The sequence below is a fragment of the Mus pahari genome, chromosome 3, assembly GCF_900095145.1.
Source record: "Mus pahari chromosome 3, PAHARI_EIJ_v1.1, whole genome shotgun sequence".
NCBI classification, from domain to species: Eukaryota; Metazoa; Chordata; class Mammalia; order Rodentia; family Muridae; genus Mus; species Mus pahari.
Genome location: NC_034592.1, coordinates 3,574,634 through 3,594,550, shown reverse-complemented (window position 1 = coordinate 3,594,550; position 19,917 = coordinate 3,574,634). Strand labels below are relative to the sequence as shown.

Genomic DNA, 19,917 nt, shown 5'->3' with positions numbered 1-19,917 from the left:
TTAGTACAAGGAGATAAGAATGGATCAATTCCCACTCTTCTACATGATAACCGCCAGTTGTCCCAGCACCATTTGTCGAAAATGCTCTCATTTCTCCACTGGATGGTTTTAGCTTCCTTGTCAAAGATCAAGTGATCATAGGTGTGTGGATTCATTTCTGGGTCTTCAATTCTATTGCATTGATCTACCTGTCTGTCACTGTACCAGTAACATGCANTTTTTTTTTTTTTTTATCACAATTGCTCTGTAGTACAGCTTGAGGTCAGGCACAGTGATTCCACCAGACGTTCTTTTATTGTTGAGAATGGTTTTTGCAATCCTAGGTTTTTTATTATTCCAGATGAATTTGCAAATTGCCCTTTCTAACTCTGCGAAGAATTGGGTTGCAATTTTGATGGGAATTGCATTGAATTTGTAGATTGCTTTTGGCAGGATGGTCATTTTGACTATGTTAATCCTACCAATCTATGAGCATGGGAGATTGGACATAGTACTACCAGAGGATCCAGAAATACCTCTTTTGGGCATATACCCAGAAAAATCTTCAAACTGGTAATAAGGACATATGCTCCACTATGTTCATAGCAGCCTTATGTATAATAGCCNGAAGCTGGAAAGAACGCAGATGTCCCTCAACAGAGGAATGGATACAGAAAATGTACATTTACACAATGGAGTACTACTCAGCTATTAAAAACAATGAATTTATGAAATTCTTGGGCAAATGGATGTATCTGGAGGATATCATCCACAGTGAGACAACCCAATCACAAAAGAAGTCACTAGATATGCACTCACTGATAAGTGGATATTAGTTCAGAAACCTAGAATATCCAAGATACAATTTGCAAAACACAAGAAAACCAAGAAGGAAGACCAAGATGTGGGTACTTCATTCCTCCCTAGAATAGGGAACAAAATACCTATGAAAGGAGTTACAGAGATAAAGTTTGGAGCTTAGACGAAAGGATGGACTACTCCGAGACTACCCCACCCAGGAATCCATCCCATCATCAGCCACCAAACCCAGACACTAATGCACATGCAAGCAAGATTTTGCTAAGGGACCCTGATATAGCGGCCTCTTGTGAGACTATGCTAGTGCCTAGCAAACACAGAAGTGGATGCTCACAATCAGCTATTGGATGGAACACAGGGCCCCCAATGGAGGAGCTAGAGAAAGTATACCCAAGGAGCTGAAGGGGGCTGCAACCCTATAGGTGGAACAACAATGTGAACTAACCAGTACCTCCAGAGCTCGTGTCTCTAGCTGCATATGTAGGAGAAGATGGCCTTGTTGGCCATCATTGGGAAGAGAGGCCCCTTAGTCTTGCAAACTTTGTAAGCCCCAGTACAGGGGAATACCAGGGTCAAGAAGTAGGAGTGGGTGGGTAGGGGAGGAGGTGTTGGGGGAGGGTATAGGGAGCTTTGGGAATAGCATTTGAAATGTAAATAAAGAAAATATCTAATAAAAATAAAATAGTTAAAATAACTTTATTTGGACAATCTATATTCAGCTCATTTATAATGCAATGAAGTAAACTTAGATTGTGTCACACATTGATACAGAATTCCCTCAGTGAGCACAGATCAAAACCCTAGCTAAGAGCTTTAATAGGTACCGTCTTGAATGAGGTGAACCCAAACACCATTGCTACAGAATTACTCCATATCTATTGTGGTAGAAGACTTCATTATTTTAATACGTACTCAGAACATTATTTCTTCACCAATGTATCACACCTGATTATGCATGTAAACAAATGTGAGCCTTTAAAATAGGTGAAAGTACACATGCTAATCAATCCATATAAATAGATTTCAAAAGAGGCTTGGCTTCTTTTTCAATCACATTGTTTCGTATGGTAAATATCTGTTTCCCTATCTACTTTCCAATTCAGGTCCAATTACCATACACCTTCATTCAACAACAAAAATCCATCTACCAGTTTTCCATAAATTTTGTTCAAAGTTAAGTATTGAGGAGGAGAAAGGGGGCCATTTAAACTGTTAAATCAATATGGCTGCATCTACTACTGAGATTTATCTAAAATTTATATTTCAGTGACAAATGACAAGAGCAGAAAAACACCCTTTCACTTACCACAGATGAACGTGCTCTCATCTGAATTATCTGCACAGTCATTCACAAAGTCACACAGTTTGTCCTTTTCAATGCAATGCTTGTTAGCACACATGAATTCATCAGTGGTGCACTTTCTGTTTGTGCTAAGTAACGGGGAGCAATTTTGAAAGGAAACATCATCTACTGCCACATCTCCTATGTAACTGACACCACGTTTTGCCCTAAAGACAACCTAAAAATATAAAATGAGTAAGAAAAGCCATTCAGTGTTATGTTGTCAAGAAGTTTAGAATTCACAGAATCATGACATATCAAGAACATCTAGCTTGACTCCCATAACCGATAACCTCATAATGTAAGTGTCCACCAGGGTGATAATGGCTCAGAGGGGTTCAGAATGACATAGCACCATTAAAGTCTGTCTGTTCAGTGCCTAAGAATATGAGAAAATAAACACTACTGCCTCAAATATATAAAGTTGGCATTTACTGCCTAGACTTCAACCAAGAGCCATGTACCCATGTTCACTCCCTGTACTAGCTGACATACAACACAAGACTGCTTATTTCTCAGAAACAACACACACACACACACACACACACACACATCACACGAGAGAGAGAGAGAGAGAGAGAAAGAGAGAAGAACCCCAGGCAGACACTTCTGTGTCCCAATTTATACGTACTCATTACATTATGAATAGAGCTAGATTGCTGTCAAGGTTAAGTGAGTAGATAATTTAAATACATGACGAAGTCTTCAGTGCTCATACATACACACAGGAATGTGTGGCTGTATACATGTGTATGTGATGTGTGTTTAAATATAGGATTCTACCAAAGAGTCTTCTGACTTCTCATGCTGCTTCAGCATGTAAGTCAAGGTTACACCTCTTTCTGAGTCTTTAGGGAATGGAATCGTATGACTGAAGAATCATGAACTGGTTTGCTCACCACTGGACCTTCTCACTGTATTTCTCAGAGTAGGTGCTCAATGCATTGTTACTGAGGAGATGAGTGAGTCATAAGAAAAAGTAAATGTTTATATGCTGTGCTGGTTTGAATAGGAATGCCTCCCCCCCCCCCATGAGTCAATGCTTGGTCATAATGAGTGGCACTATTAGTAGGTCTGGCCTTGTTGAAATAGGTTTGGTCTTGTTAGAGGAAGTATGTCACTGTGGAGGTAGGCTTTAAGATCATATGTATGCTCATGCTCCATCCTATGTATACAGTCACCTTCTGTTGCCTTCAGAATAAGATGTAGAACTCTCAGCTCCTTCTCCAGTATGATGTCTGCTTGCATTCTGCCATGTTTGCCAACATGATGATAATGGACTAAACCTTTGACTATAGCCAGTCCTAATTAAGTGTTACTATGGTCTTGTTGTCCTTTCTCAGCAATCAAATCCTAAGGCACATGCCATCAATACTTAAAGATTCAATCAGTATCAACAAATCATTTAGATAAATATCAAGGCACAAAATATTTGAATCTTGGAAAAAGTATACCCATGTTTCTACATACTAAAATACCACTTAATATACTTTGAACACAATCTTTCTGTATTAATATTCTATATGTGTGGTGCTGATAAGAAACATTTTAGCTGGCTTGGAAATTGATATCTGACGAGAGCAGATCCATTTAAGTATTCTTGCTGAGATTTTTTTTTGTCTCCACTGAACATCTACTGAAATTGAATATCTAGTCTCCTTCTAATGATAAGTCTTATACGTAAAGTCATTAATTTATTCTCAAACTTTTATTTCCTTAGGTAGACCTTTCTATCCATATAGTAAAGTACCTCTAAATGCTTAATAAGGAAACCAGATAGTCATAGAGAAGGCAGGAAATATAAAATACTTATTCTACATAACATTTCAGGAAACTGGACTTAAAGCAGTATCAAGCCAGTGTACATGTATATCAGGCAGAGCATCTGTTATTGAAAACAGCTGCTTTAACAAGTAGGATCACAGAGATATTTGCTATGCACGCATAACCACCATGCCCACTTAGCTATATAAACAAGACAGCAAGTGCAATATTTAACAACGATCCTGTCACTTGAGTATTTTCAAATTCCTGGAACTCACCTCCACATACTTAAAGTAAGAAGAAGAGACTGCTCTCCTGCATAAGTAGTATGGGCTCTTGCTTCATTTATGAGAATAGCCAAGATTCCTTTTATCATAATAGCCAAGAATTAAATTTAATTCTCATCCAAACTCTAGATCTCCTAATTCTTAATATGACCACTAAATGGCAACAATAGCAAATGTTTTTCACATTGTGATGTTAATTATTTTTAATATTGTAATTCTTTTTATTGAAATTTTACATTTTTAGATATATGCTATTTTATGGATGTTAAAATCTAAATAAAGGCATATACACCAGCAGTTACTTCAAAAAATATTTGAATTACACAATTCTATTCAGTATAAGAGGGTTCAACCATTAAAATAAGTTTCAAAGATGACTTTGAAAGTCACATTTGAAATGACTGTACTTAAATCTCTGAATAGTGAATCACAGAATTTACGGAGATATTCTTTCCATGTGAGAAGCTTGCTGAGAGGAAGAGATGATTATCACTCAAATTAAGTGTACCTAGAAGTGTAACTGTCTAATTGGGAGAAGTTATGGCTTTCTAAAATGGTCCATTCTTTGTGGAAAATGCCACATGGGCTGTTAAATGTTCTGCATTCACTCACACAGCATATCAAATTGGAAATGGGAAGAAATGAACATATGAGAGGAAGAAAGAAACTAGTATTCAAGACAAAAATTAACAAAGCTCTTTCTTTACAAAATCCCTTGATCACAGACCTCCACATGTGAATGGATGCCTAAAAACACTTCTGCTTTCTTCCATTGTGGCCCTTGCTGTCCACTTTGAGCCCACACTTTGGAAATCGTATTGCCCATCTTGATGAGTACCTGGAGAGATAAATCAAATAATAGGCTTTAAATATTTAGGCTTTAAACATATGGGATTTTTAGGTTTTTAATACCTACATGTCATCCCTAAGAGGAAAATCTGGAATACCTTTTCATTAGATATCTTAGTTTTCCACTGTGACCAAGGAGCACTATGCCCCAGGAGGAAATCTCACAAGCTCTGTGTGGTGATGTGATAAAGGTATTCATGAGTATCTCTCAATGAAATACTAAGTATCCAGGCACCATTTTATTAGGAATATAACTCTTCTGGCTTTATGTAAAGTGTGTCAGGAGCAGCAGATGTGTTATATATTAAATAATATATACATGATTGAAAGTAAACGTTTTAAATTACCTACTAGAACACTCTTTTGAGAATGATATCACTACCTAATTGGTTTTAGCAGACAGTTATGTCATAATACCATGCCAGCACAGCAGCACAAATAAATGCTGTGTGTGAACATTGCCCACATTGTATGAGCTCCTTGCTCAATGCTCTTGAAGTCAACAAAAGTCTGTTGTACTTGCTATAGTTTGTATTTTACTGTTCCCAAAAGGAACATGGGAACTGGGTTGGTTCATAAGAGGCATGACTGGGAATGAGTGAAAACCTTGAGGATCATCCTAGAAGTACGTTTTAGGTCACCGAGTTTGTGACCTTAATGAAGATCATGGGACTCAGACCCATTTCTCTCCTTTTCTATTCAGGTTATAAAGGTTTTTAGCCCACCATAACATCTTTCCACAATGTGTTGCCTTACCATGAGCCTCAAAAGCTTTGAAGCTATTCACCCAACCACAGACTGCAAAGAACAACCCCAAATAAACTTTTCTCCTTATACATGAACTTTGTTATAGTGATAGCATAGTACTGTACTCATTGTGAGTGAGGACTTGGATTACTCGCATTAGACAATTACTACAATTATTGTGGCTCTGATTTTAAAATGATGTAAAATAAGCCACCAAGAATGTAATTCATTGTACATGCTGGTGAATATCTGTCATCCCAGCACTCAGGAGATTGACCCAGGCAGATCACAAATAGCAGGGCAGGGGAGACTACAAAAAAAGATTGAGATAACCATTGGCAGTATAGTGAGGACCTATCTCAAAACAAAAGCAAAAAACAAACATGCATACAAACAAACAGAGAGAGAGAGAGAGAGAGAGAGAGAGAGAGAGAGAGAGAGAGAGAGAGAGGGAGGAAGGGGGAGGGGAGGAAGAAGGGTAGGAGGAGGAGGAAGGGGAGTGGGAGGGGGAGAGGGAGAAGGAGAAGGAAGGAGAAAGAATCAGTCAGTACATTAGGATCAGTGTTGCAGTTCCTGTGTTAAAATAAGTAAGATAATTTATTTTATAACATTACTTTTTAAAATGTAATTTATAAAATTGTCAAATATTTAGATCAAATTTGGGGTTTTAATTTTTTTTTTCGAGACAGGGTTTCTCTGTATAGCCCTGGCTGTCCTGGAACTCACTTTATAGACCAGACTGGCCTCAAACTCAGAAATCCACCTTCCTCTGTCTCCCAAGTGCTGGGATTAAAGGTTTTAACGTTTAAAAAAAAGAAATTAACAGGCTAGTGGGATGACTGAAAAGGTAAAATTGTTTGTTTCACACAAGAATGACAACCATATTTTGATTGCTAGACATCAGGGCAGAAGGAGATAAGTCCTGAAGGTTCCCTTCTGATGCCCACACATATGAATTTGCACTCATACACTTCTGATGTCCACACATATGAACTTGCACTCATACACTATACACATAACCAACAATAATAAATACAAATAGTGTAAATTAATGGTATCACGGTTTACAGATTAGATTCACATAAATTTATCTTATACAAATAGCATTATCACAGTAAAATATTGCTAGAAATAATGGCACCAAATTCTTGGACTAAGAATATCTAATTCTACACAGCAAAATCAAAAATCATAGTTATCATTAAAATAAATCAATTATGAAGCATGTTAAAGGAATATTTAGGGAAAGCTTCTTTGTATTAATGCTACATGAATTGTAAGATTTATGAGTGAAAATCTGTAAAGTGATATACTAATAAAAAATATTTAATGTTATCATGTGTAATCATGAGCAAACATAAGCACATATATTGTCATTTAATTATTTGGTAATTGGTTACTTTTTAATCTCTACCACGAAATATACTTAGTTTATAATGTTCATACTACTAGTGGAAACACAAAGTAATAATGATTCTTTTGACTAAAATAAAGTGTGTGCATACATGTGGGGACATATGCCTGTGTGTGCACACATGTAGGGACACATGCCTGTGAAATCCTGTCTTTACTGTTCACCTTTGGTGTTTTGAGACTTGGTCTCTCACCAAATGCCAAGTTCATGGATTAAACCAGGTTAACTGTTCAAGGCAAGAGCTGGTATTCCAGGAAAACTCCCAAACCATGTTCGTTCTATATGTCTTCTGGTGGTCCCAAATCAATTCCTCGTATTTCCATGGTGTAGATTTTATCCATGGATCCCAATGCAAAGCAAATATAAATCATACCTTTATAATATTGTTTAGGTAGCTTTATGTTATTAAACAAATGCATGAGTATATGTGCACAAATACAATTTTATGATACTGCTCACTGGAAGACTGATCTGCCTTATATTGTGATTTCCAGCTTAGTGTTTTCATGGGGCTTCTGAGCATGTGAATGAGTGGGGCTCTGTCTGATTCTTTCTCCTTCTGTTGGTCTTTCAGGTGACACTGATGTGATAGTTTTTATTTTACTCTAGTCTACTTTCTGGTGTTATACTTACAAAAATGTATGCATTAATTAATATAAACTTAGCTACTAATTTAAAGATTAATAACTGAACTGTCATTTATGCCTGTTGAGAGAGAGAAAAATCAGTTTTCTCTAATGAATGACAAAACTGTATATCAACCACAGGACTTATGTTCAGGAATACTGGCAAAAAATAATGAACCCAACAGCTCTATGTATTACAGCTGTTCATTTGGGCATGGCTTGTTGTTTTGTTTTGTTTTGGTTTGGTTTGGTTTGGTTTGGTTTTCTTTTTGGTGATGTCGTATTTTGTTTCCTAGGTTTCAGGCATTCTGTTGTATTGGATTTTTGGTTTGATTTTGAAAATTAACTTAAAGTTGGGTGGGCAGGGGGAGAGGATCTAGACAAACTTGAGAGAGGGAAAATATGATCAAAATATAATTTCATTGAAACATTATTTTATATAAAAATATAAAATATATTTGATTAATAATAATAATAATAATAATAATAATAATAATAATAAAGGTATTATGGTGGGAATAAACTGAAGTAGTCTTCCACCATTAAAATGAAAGAAGACATCTATCATAAATAAGGTAATCCTTACAAAGACAACCTAAATTTTCCTTAAAAAAATCTCTAACAATAGCATTTTTAAAGTGATATATGTTTACACAAATTTTAGAGAAAAAATATTTTCCTGAATGTTTTAGAAAAAAAAAATTCCTAAGTGTGAATCAATCATACTTATTATAAAAAGAAAATTATAACATTCAATAAATTATTGGAAAAGCAATTGTTTAGCTTGCCACAGCCTTTTTCCTGCTCTTGTGTGAAAAGAAAGAAAGAAACACACAATTAGCACAGGTTACTGTAAATGCACACACACGTGTCTTAGCTGTAAATGCACACACACGTGTCTTAGCTGTAAATACACACACACATGTGTCTTAGGAGGCCAGATCAATAGTATTTAAATGACAGCCTCACTATGTATTGCTACAATCAGTACTGCTTTAAAACTGTTAAAGGTAAGTAAGTCTGGTATTTGAGAGTTAATGTTGAGACATGGTTACCTGGAAAATAACAAATAAGCAATAAAAATTAGTAAAATATAATGGTGATTCTATAAAACTCAGCTAGATCCATGTATAATCAACAAGTAATCTTACATACAATTCGCTACCAAACAATATCCAAAATGGAGACAGGACATAAGGTGGACGTGGATTGGTGGAACCTCTCTGTTTTGGTCAGGCGAAATAAATTAGACATGAACTAGAAGTAATTAATTTCAGATATTTCTCTGGGCAAAAGAAGCTTTGATTACTTTGGCAAGAAATAAATACAAAAGAATAATAGAAAGAAAATAACAATGCTTACAATATGATTTGGCTTGTCAAAGAGATAGGATTTGGTTCCCAGACTGTCTTGTAATTAAATGTGATACAGTCTAGGTGTCCAAAAAAATGTTAATTTAATAGACTAACACATTGGAAAAATATAGGAGTATGTTATTTACACTGATATAAATATTTTAATCATGCATTTTATATAAATATAAAATAGTAAGTTGATAAAAATGTACTTGAGAATGTTTTGATTTAAAACATAAGGAAACTAGAAATGTAGTCAGAATAATTGAGTTAAATGACACTTAGGTAGTCACAATAAATTAGTTGGGGCAAAAAATATATTACTTCAGTCAAAGACTGCTCAATAAAATGGAGTCAAAGTAAAATTTTTCAAGACCTTGAGTAACAAGACAACATACCCATTAATATAGACTAGACAAAACAAACAAGGCCAATAATCATAAAGCAATTACAGTTAGTGTTACAACACCGTGTGAGATGAACCTATAGCAAAGAATATACAGGGCAAAGTCAATCTGCAGGACATTTTAAAAAAAGGACTCAACTGCATCATTTTAAACTCTGAGGACCCAGATATCTGAGGTAGGGTAAGAAAATATTCATGTGAAAGGCACTAGAAAAATGAGCAGTATTTTGTAATTTGTATTAAGACTTGATACAGTATGCAATTAAACAAAAATGAGATCTCTAATTAATGGGCATACCGAAGTTGTAACTGAAATCTGAAACATTTATTGCAATTAATAATTTAAGAGTTATGTTTCTTCTTAAGGAAACAAGTTGAAAAGAAATCTGTTTTTTAAAAAAATATAGCATTACCACTATCCCAGAGAAGACACCAGATTGTAGCTTTGCAAACACACACATATCATGTCCACTTTATCATATTATACTCTCCACACCGATGCTGAACATTAATATGGCATGTCCCAGTGTAAAGTAGCATATCACAAAAGCCCCACTCTCAGGACAGCAAATAGCTGTACATTTCAGAAAAAGGAAATAATTCTCTAGTCAGAAATGTCCAGCTCTGAAACAGCCTTTCCTACAGCATCTCATTGCGATGCTAATGATGTTTCCACTTGCTTTAATTACACTACAAATTATGCTGTATACATGTTCATAGAGGCAGTTCCAAACCCAGTATTGACCATAAAGTACCTGGAGAGAGCCCACTGTAGCACCGTTCATATAAGTCCAGAATACCAAGGTACATCTCGGTCCCATGAGTGAGATGACAGGAGTGACAATATCAGCGAGGTCACCAAACTTCCCATTTGAACTGTCAGCATACAGGTACCAACCATCTGTGGTATTTCTAGGGGCGGCAGGGAAGACCATCATACATAGAAAGGAAAAAAGATAAATCATGACATAGTTTGACAATGACTCTATTTTAAAGCTATATAGTCATTTTCTATAAGGATAAAGTTTTATGGCATACTTACGTCTTTAACCTTCACATGGAATAGTCCCGTGCTCTGGTTCTGAGATAATGGGCCTTGTGAATGGTGTCTATTGGCACATGAGTGTGAATGATTGTGAACAACCAAATGACCAAATGGTAGAATATTGTTGATTTTGTTCTAATATAATGATATGACAAATATTCGGGTGTGCTTATAGAAATTATCTTCTGTTGCCTAAATCAGCAAGTACAGTGTAAGGAGGAAGAAATGGCAAACACACCAATGCAGAAACCAAAAATGACTGAGTCACGCCTGCCTTGGAGCACAGTTCCGAGTCTGGAAAACCACTGAGCTCACATTCATCCCCTCTTTATTAATTTAGTTCACTTTCATGGCAACAAACGGTAACAACCTTGCAGCTAATTTAAAAGTGTATGTTTTCTTTCCTGGACCCAGGTTCTAACATAAAATAAAAAAAACCAGAAATGGTAAAATAAATAACAATGTTCCTTTCACATAAAAGAGTTATGGTCTTAAGAAATTCAATAGATATAAATTACTAAAGAGAGACCAGTTATTTTTAATGGTTTATTTTGTTTATATTTCAAATGTTATCCCCTTTCCCAGTTTCCCCTCTGCAAACTCCCTATCCCACCCCCCCTTACCCTGCTTCTATGAGGGTGCTCACCCACCCACCCACCCTGTCCTGATGCACTGTCCTAACATTCTTCTACACTGGAAGACCAGGTTATTACATCACTGTATGAGACATCATTTCAAAAATTAATTTTTCACATTTTGAAGTTAACTCCTTAAAAATGTTAATTTTATTGCCTTTTTTTCATTTTTTATTAGATACATTCTTTATTTACATTTCAGATTTATCCACTTTCCTAGTTTCCCTCCAAAAATCCCCTATCCCTTTCCCCCTACCCCTGCTCACCAATCCACTCACTCCTGCTTCCTAGCCCTGACAGTATCCTATACTGGGGCATATATCCTTCACAGGAATAAGAGTCTCTCCTCCCATTGATGACCAGACACTACTGTGAATGCCAACAAGAGCTTGCTGACAGGAGCCTGATATAGCTGTCTCCTGAGAAGCTCTGCCAGTGCCTGACAAATACAGAAGTGGATACTCACTGTCATCCATTGGACGGAGCACATGGTTCCCAATGAAGGAGCTAGAGAAAGTACCCAGGGAGCTGAAGGGGTTTGCAGCCCCCTAGGAGGAACAACAATATGAACTAACCAGTATCTCCAGAGCTCCCTGGGACTAAACACTAACTAAAGAAAACAAATGGTGGGACACATGGCTCTAGCTTGATTGCCACTTCTTATTGTAGATAGTTACTTGATACCATAGAGATTAAGCTTACTGCTTATTAAAACCATTTTCATTGTGAGCTTTATCATCCTTTGTTTAAGAAAGGGAGAGGTAGCAGGAATAGATGGAGAGGAGGACAGTTGTATTCATTCACTGTCACATATTTACTGAGTGCTCAGTCTTGCTGGACATACCAGTGACTATCCAAGGAACTGGAAATACAATTTATTGCAGAATATTTGATGAGGTTTTGCCTCTGGCCTCATCATTTGCAAGGTACTCAATTTTAAACAGGCTATTTAACTTTTCTAGACATATGCTCTGCAATTTGTACATTAAGATAGCTCTCTTTCTAGTCTTCGAAAGAAACCAATAAGTGGACTATCACATAGTACTTTGCCAATTTTACATAAATGACAAATAGCATGTGTAATTTATGTTTATGTTTCTACTGTTAAGTTTCTGATAATGAAATAAACAACCCTGCATTCTGCCTTCCAGGGTGTGGTAGAGTTTGGATAAGAAATATTTACTTACAGTTAGTGTATTGTAAGTGGTATTCCATGAGATATCTACATTTAGAAGCAGAATTTTGGGGAGGTGAGTGGATCCTGAGGGCTCTACCTGTATCAGTGGAATAATTCAATTATGGATTCATAGCCTAATGAGCACTGAGAGATGATGGGAGCTAAGGAGTGAGGAATAGCTGGAGGAGGTAAGTCACCAGGTATATAGGACTGAAAAAATATGTTTCATTTATGGCCTCTTGTCTCTTGATTCCCAGTCATAGTGAGATGAGCAGCTTTGATCTACCATGACGAAATATGTACTCCTTGCCATGCTGCCCCACCTTGACTGATAGTCATGAAACCATATTTTACTGTTAATCACAACATATTCTCTTACTTGAAATGTTTATCTCATATATCTTATTACGATAAAGGAAAATGAGCTAACAGAGAAGATGAGAGTTAAGGCAATCTTAAGAAACAAGGCTATTATATGTATATGCCTAAATTATATCTCAGTGAAAAACAATTCCAGCATTAATCCTTGTATGGTTAATACCCTAGCATAGCAGCAATATACGGAATACCCAAGATACATCACAGACCACATGAAACTCAAGTAGAAGGAAGACCTGTGGGTGCTCCCATCCTTCTTAGAAGAGGTAAAAAAAATACTCACAGGAGCAAATATGGAGACAAAGTGTGGAGCAGAGACTGAAGGAAAGGCCATCCAGAGACTGTCCCACCTAGGGATCCATCCCATATACAGTCAACAAACAGACACTATTGTGGACACCAAGAAATGCATACTGACAGGCGCCTGATATAGCTGTCTCCTGAAAGCTCTGCCAGAGCCTGACATATACAGAGGCAGATATTCATAGCCAACCATTGAACTGATCACAGGGTCCCCAGTGGAGGAGTTAGAGGAAGGACTGAAAGAACTGAAAGGGTTTGTAGCCCCATAAGAACAACAATAAATATCAATCAACCAGAGCTCCCAGGATCTAAACCAACCAAGGAGTACACATGGAGCGACCCATGGCTCCAGCCATATATATAGCAGAGGATGGCCTTGTTGGGCATCAATGGGAGAAGAGGCTCTTGGTCCCATGAAGGCTTGATGCCCCAGTGTAATGGAATGCAAGGGCAGAGAGGCAGGAGTAGGTGGGTGAGGGCATGCCCTCATAGAAGCAGGAGGAGGAGGGATGGGATAGGGGTTTCTGGGGGGAGGGATCGGGAAAGAAGATAACATTTGAAATGTAAACAAATAAAATATCAACTAAAAAAAAAGAATAGAACATAGATATATGCTTCAAAGTATATAAAAGAAGCAATGAAACAACCAAGAAACCATACCCTATGCTTTTCTATCTATGTTTATCACTAAGCGGACTACATGTGACTTATTTACTATTTGAACTTTTATTAAAACACCTTTCTGAAAGAGTGAGATAATTCAGACCCAAAAGGATATTTATGGTAAGTGGATACTACCCCCCCCCCCCAAATACAGAATACCCAGGGTATAGTCCACAGAATTAAAAAAAAAAGATTAACAAGCTGAAGGGTGAGGATGCCTCAATCCCACTTGGGAGGGAGAAGAAAGCAATCACAGGAGGGGGGAGAGAGGGAGGGTCCTGGGTAGGAAAGAGGACAGGGAGGGGAAGAAGGGTACATGATCAGGTATTGGGTGGGGTAAAAATGACTGAAGCCCTGAGGGCCAGCAGAAAGAATGGAAACAGGCAACCTCAAGAGGTAGGAGGTGGGGGGGGGGACCCTCCAAAAAGTACCAGAGACCTGGGAGGTAAGAGAATCTCAGGACTCAATGGGAGAAACCTTAGATGAAATGTCCTATAGTGGGGAGAGGGAACTTGTAGAGCCCACCTCCAGCAGAAAGACAGAACATCAAGTGAGGAATAGGGTTGCCATTCCACAGTCAAAAACTCTGACTCATATTGTTCCTGTCTGAAAGAACTAAAGGGAAGAAAACGGAGAGGAGCCTTAGAAAAAGCAGGTCTAGTGACAGGGGAGGCCCCAAGGCCTGATGCTACTACTGATGCTATGGAATGTTCTTAAAAGGGGTCTATCATGACTGTCCCCCCGAAAGACCCGACAAGCAGCTAAAAGAGTCAGATGTAGATATTTACATCCAACCAGGGGGCAGAACCAGTGATCCCTGTGGTTAAATTAGGGAAAGGTTGAAAGAAGGTGAGGAAGAGGGCCACCCTGTAGGAGGACCTGCAGTCTCAATTAACCTGGACCTCTGAGACCTCTCAGACACTGGACCACCAAGCAGACAGCATACACCAGCTGCTATGAGACCCTCAACACACAAACAGCAGAGAACTGCTGGGCCTGGGTTCATTCAGAGAAGAGGTACCTATCCCTCAAGAGACTGGAGACCCCAGGGAGTTTAGAGGTCTGGTGGGGTGGGGGCTGAGGGTTGGGGACATCCTCAAGGAGAGGGAAGGCAGGGAGGATGTGATATGGGGTGTGGAACAGTCAGAGTGTGGACCAGAACGGGGATAAAATTTGGAGTGTAAAAAAAAAAAAAAAAAAAAAAAGATTAAATAATTTAAAAAAAAGCTTTCTGGGATGGTCTAATTTTATAGCACGTTATGATAAAATATTTTAAATGTTTCTCCAGTTGCTTGTGAAACTTAGTACTACTATTAAGATGTGGCCTGAAATGTCCATTCTTCTTTAAGTTATTGCTGCAACCTTAAGTAAAATTCTTGAGATTTTTTTTTTGCCTCTTACAATATGCCAGCTAACTGGTTTATCAATTTCCATTGTTGAATCATTAGTCTTCACATATCACTTAAAACAGTCTTTCATAGGTGGAACTGGAATTGTTATTATGTCCCTACAGCCATTTTAAAAGAAATGAATGGCTTTCAAATGCCTAGACTGTTAAATTGTGGAGTATGGCTCCACAGAGAACCATGTAATAGAACTGGACTAATGGATAAAGCTTTTGAAAACAGTAAAAGGTTTGTGAATTGTACTAACTGAAAAATAATATTGAAAAACCCATTGTATTCTTGCCCAGTGTTGCCTGCTATAATGCTACAGAGGCCTTAGATCTAAACATACATATGCACTTTGCTTGTTCTGGCAACAGGGAGTCTAACTGAGACATGAACCACTACCACCACCACACACACACACACACACACACACACACACACTCACATGAAAGAGCAAGTAAGAGAGAGAAAGGCATTACTTTCATCTGTAGTTTTCTACCTTGTGTCCCCAAACCTCATTTTAAGCGTAGTGTAGTGTTCAACTTTAAAAGATTCAAATTTTTAATCACTTAAAATTTAAATTCTATCACATCTGAGTTCTTATAAACACCCCCCAAAAAATAGGACAGAGAAAACATTTTTTTCAATATGAAGAAGTAAGACATTGAAATGGATGATCACACCAAAGTGGAACCAGTCAGGAAGTGAAGCTGAGCAACAGGAAGAACAACTAAGACAGAAATTCTCACAGAAAAGTAATAGTAGTGTTTTGATAAACCTGCCCATGTGACATTTTGCTTTTTAGAACATTTATGTGGCATATAAGTGAAAGACTTTGGAACTTTGGACTAAAAAATTTGATGCTTGCTCTTATTAAATTTTAACTGACTGTTCTACTATGAGTAAGGATGATAGTAATACTGCAGGAAATGAGTATAGTGGACAGATAATATGTCTGGCCTTGAAAGGCTTTAGAGGCAAACATGGGCCCTTACCAGGAATTGATCTAGGAGTCATTTATGCGATATTTTGGCAGGAATGTGGCTGTAGCCTTTTCCTAACTTTAGAATTTGAGGTGTATTGAATTTAAAGATAAGAAACTAATTTGTTTGAGAATAGAAATGTGCTTGGGTGTACTGGCTAGCTTTGTGTCAACTTGACACAGCTGGAGTTATCACAGAGAAAGGAGCTTTAGTTGGGGAAATGACCCATGAGATCCAGCTGTGAGGCATTTCCTCAATTAGTGATCAAGGGGGAGAGGCCCCTTGTGGGTGGGACCATCTCTGGGCTGGTAGTCTTGGATTCTATAAGAGAGCAGGCTGAGCAAGCCAGTAAAGAACATCCCTCCATGGTTTCTGCATCAGCTCCTGCTTTCTGACCTGCTTGAGTTCCAGTCCTTCATCCTTTGATGATCAAGAGCAGTATGGAAATGTAAGCCGAATAAACCCTTTCCTCCTCAACTTGCTTCTTGGTCATGATGTTTGTGCAGGAATAGAAACCCTGACTAAGACATTGGGTAAGCTTAAATTTCCAGACAAGGAGAATGCAGAGAAGCAAGTATCTACACTCTTCAAAAGATTGGTTTCACTCAAGAGAAACCTGGTGCTATGTCCTGAGATAAAAGAGATGTGTTCTTCAGAGTCAGCACCCAGATGTTTTTGGTGCTGTTGTAAAAGGAGGTCAGGTTAAATGCATCACCATCTGGCAGAATTTGAAAGTACTGTTCACATATAGTTCTGATTTTGAAGGCATAAAAGACAAAATACTGAGGGAGTATAGAGAACTTCTGAGGCCTGCTAAACTCCCAGCAGAGAGATTCTGAAATGCAACAGAGTACAGCTGTGATAGTAAGCACAGCAGAGGACCCAGTACATTAGAGATGTCAGAACCAAGGCCTGTCCTCCAAGAGTGCATGGATGTGAAATGGAGGTAGCCTATACCTAACTGGGAATTTGTGTGATCCTGCAGGTGGCAAAGCCTAAGGAATAGGAATATTCGTGTGCAGAGTATGGAGCTGTAGGATTTAATGTTTTCCCTGATAATTGCTGGTTCCATTTCAGTGTGAAGAGGTGATTAACCTTTTAATCCCGATTCTTACTTTTGAAACGGGAATGTTTTCTCTGTCCTGTTATTTTTTGAACTTTTTAAGGTGTTGGAATTTTTAAAGCTTATGGACCTTTTAAAGTTGGATACTATACTACACTAATATTATAAGACCAATAAGATTTGGGTGGCAGGAGACAGAAAGCTACAGCTTAAATTATGCCCCCTTGAGGTGTGTGTGTGTGTGTGTGTGTGTGTGTGTGTGTGTGTGTGTGTGTGTGTTGAGTTGGTGTCTTAGAGTTTCTATTACTGTTACAAACTACCAAAACCTAAACAAAGTTTGGGAGGAAAGGGTTCATTGCTTCTTAGAGTTCCACATCACTGAAGGAGGTCATGGTGGAATCTTAAACAGGGCAGGAACCTGGAGGCAGGAGCTGATGCAGAGGCCGTATAAAGGCCTGCTTACTGGCGTTCTCCTCCTAACTAGCTGAGCTTATTTTCTTACAGCCCCTAAGGCCACTAGCCCAGGGTTTGCACGGAATAAAATAAATCGCCTCTTCCATTGCAAATCATCATTCAGGAGAAGGTACCACAGGAGAATGTACCCACAAATTATTCTGGTGGGGACATTTTCTCAACTGTGATTCCTCTTCTAAAAATTATTCTAAAGCATGTCAAGCTGATATAAACTAGCCTAGCCAGTGCAGCTTCACAGCATCCCCAGTGAATTTCAGTATGGCACTGTCTAGATCAGGTTGGCCCCTAAGCATATCTATGAGGGCTTTGGGGGTGTTAATAAGCAGGTCCACTTTGAATGTGGGTAGCACTTGTTCACAGTCTGGATCCTATACTGAATGAAAACACTGAGTGATCTGAACACCAAGCCACTTGAATGCATTCAATCCCTGCTGTCTGCGCTTGACTACTGGAAGACTGTGGCTAGCTTTATCAAGTGTCTCCTGCCTTAATTTCCCTGCAGTGCTGGACTACAGCATGGAATTCTAAGTCCAGTAACCCCCTTAAGTGGCTTTTGTCAGGTATTTTATTTGACTAACTGGAAACTAAGTCAACATCCTTACACAAGAAAATATTTGAAAACTCTTGAAATAATAAGTCTTATAAACCCACCAGAAATAAACAGTTAACCAAAAGGCTGAGGGAATATATCTTCTCCAAGGAGATACGGCATAAAATAGTAGCTTCCTAGGCAGACATCCAGATGCCAAAAGCTTATAAAATGTCTATGTGAATTGAAAGTACTAATGAAATGTTTGTTGTGTGTGAACTGGAGGAGATCAAAGCCAGTGGTGAACTTGTATCCACTTATAATCTCTTTTGTATTACCCATGGAGCATTTATTAAAGCCACTCCAGGCATGGCAAGAAAATAGGATCCTGCTGTTTTGGGTGGCACAAGAATAGAGATATAGGCAATGCTACAGAGCCACATGAGAAAAAGGGGCAAATAAGAACACGGATATTCATGTTTCAAAAAGAGGTACTCCATTCTATTATCAAAAATAGTGAGAATTTATCTTTCAAACTAAACATGAATAGCATAAGAAGAAATTGGGAATTTCCTAAATGATCTCTTTTCAATTTAAACTGTTATTTTTTTAATTTGAATCAAAGACATAAAATATACCATTTTTGTTTAGTCTGAAATAGGAGTTTCATCTTCTTATTGGTACAGTGGATGTTGGTTAAAAACTCAGACATGTTCTTAGCTTTTATAGGATTATTGAATTTAAGTTTTCAATAAAAAGTATAGAGAAAGTTCAATAACATTCTGTTTTAGAGGTTAGAAACTCTGCTTTGAAGAGTCAGGTATAGATCTCTTACTCTATGAAGAATATTATCCCAACTATTTGACTTGGGCAAAAGTAATCACAGAAAATATATAAATCAGTGGGCAATATATACTGTGATCTGATAAATACTATTTCCAAAGATAGTGTGTTAGATGTGGCCTACGGACTTCTTTTTTGCTGAATTGCTGATTCCAGCTTTATTTTACCAACAGCTGCTATGATAATTGCCTATGCTTGTAGCCTAGACAGAAAACAGGGCATCAACAAATGCCTTCTTGATGTTTCAGAAAACAAAGTCTGAAATTGAGAGCGTGGACATAAATAAGGAAATTCTAGAAGACAGTGAACTGCAGAGAAGATGAGTTACATCTCTGCCTGAAGCCTTGGCTGGCCACCAAATAGAGCACTAAACAACATTGGAAAGCCACATAAACACTGCAGAGATGATAGCAGCTGCACATTGTGGAGAGGATGAAATTTACTGTTTAAATCCAGGAATGTTAATCTCTTAAGAGAACAACAGTACATCTTAAACACTCATGAGATGCATATAACCTGTAACTGACAATATTCTTGTTTTAATCAAAAGCCATTAGACAGGTAGAGAGATATAAAATATGACAATTGTACTGGCTAGTTTTTGTATCAACCTTGACACAGGCTGGAGTTATCACAGAGAAAGGAGGTTCAGTTGGGGAAATGCTTCCACAAGATCCAGCTGAAAGGCATTTTCTCAATTAGTGATCAAGGTGGGAGGTCCCCTTGTGGGTGGTGCCATCTCTGGGCTGGTAGTCTTGCAAACTTTATATGACCCAGCACAGGGGAATGCCAGGGCCAAGAAGTGGGAGTGGGTGGGTAGGGGAGCAGGAGTTGGGGGAGGGTAT

General features: G+C 37.9%; 1 protein-coding gene across 1 annotated transcript in view; it reads right to left on the bottom strand.

Moving 5' to 3' along the window:
* The window catches only part of Malrd1 (MAM and LDL receptor class A domain containing 1), a 658,259-nt gene that overhangs the window by 364,540 nt on the left and 273,802 nt on the right, over positions 1-19,917 (bottom strand). Inside the window, exons 21-23 of the mRNA XM_021195116.1 lie at positions 10,344-10,500; positions 4,919-5,029; positions 2,105-2,318 (exon numbers count right to left, since the gene is read on the bottom strand). Of these exons, the coding sequence (XP_021050775.1) occupies positions 2,105-2,318; positions 4,919-5,029; positions 10,344-10,500 (482 nt within the window). The remainder of the gene's footprint in view (positions 1-2,104; positions 2,319-4,918; positions 5,030-10,343; positions 10,501-19,917) is intronic.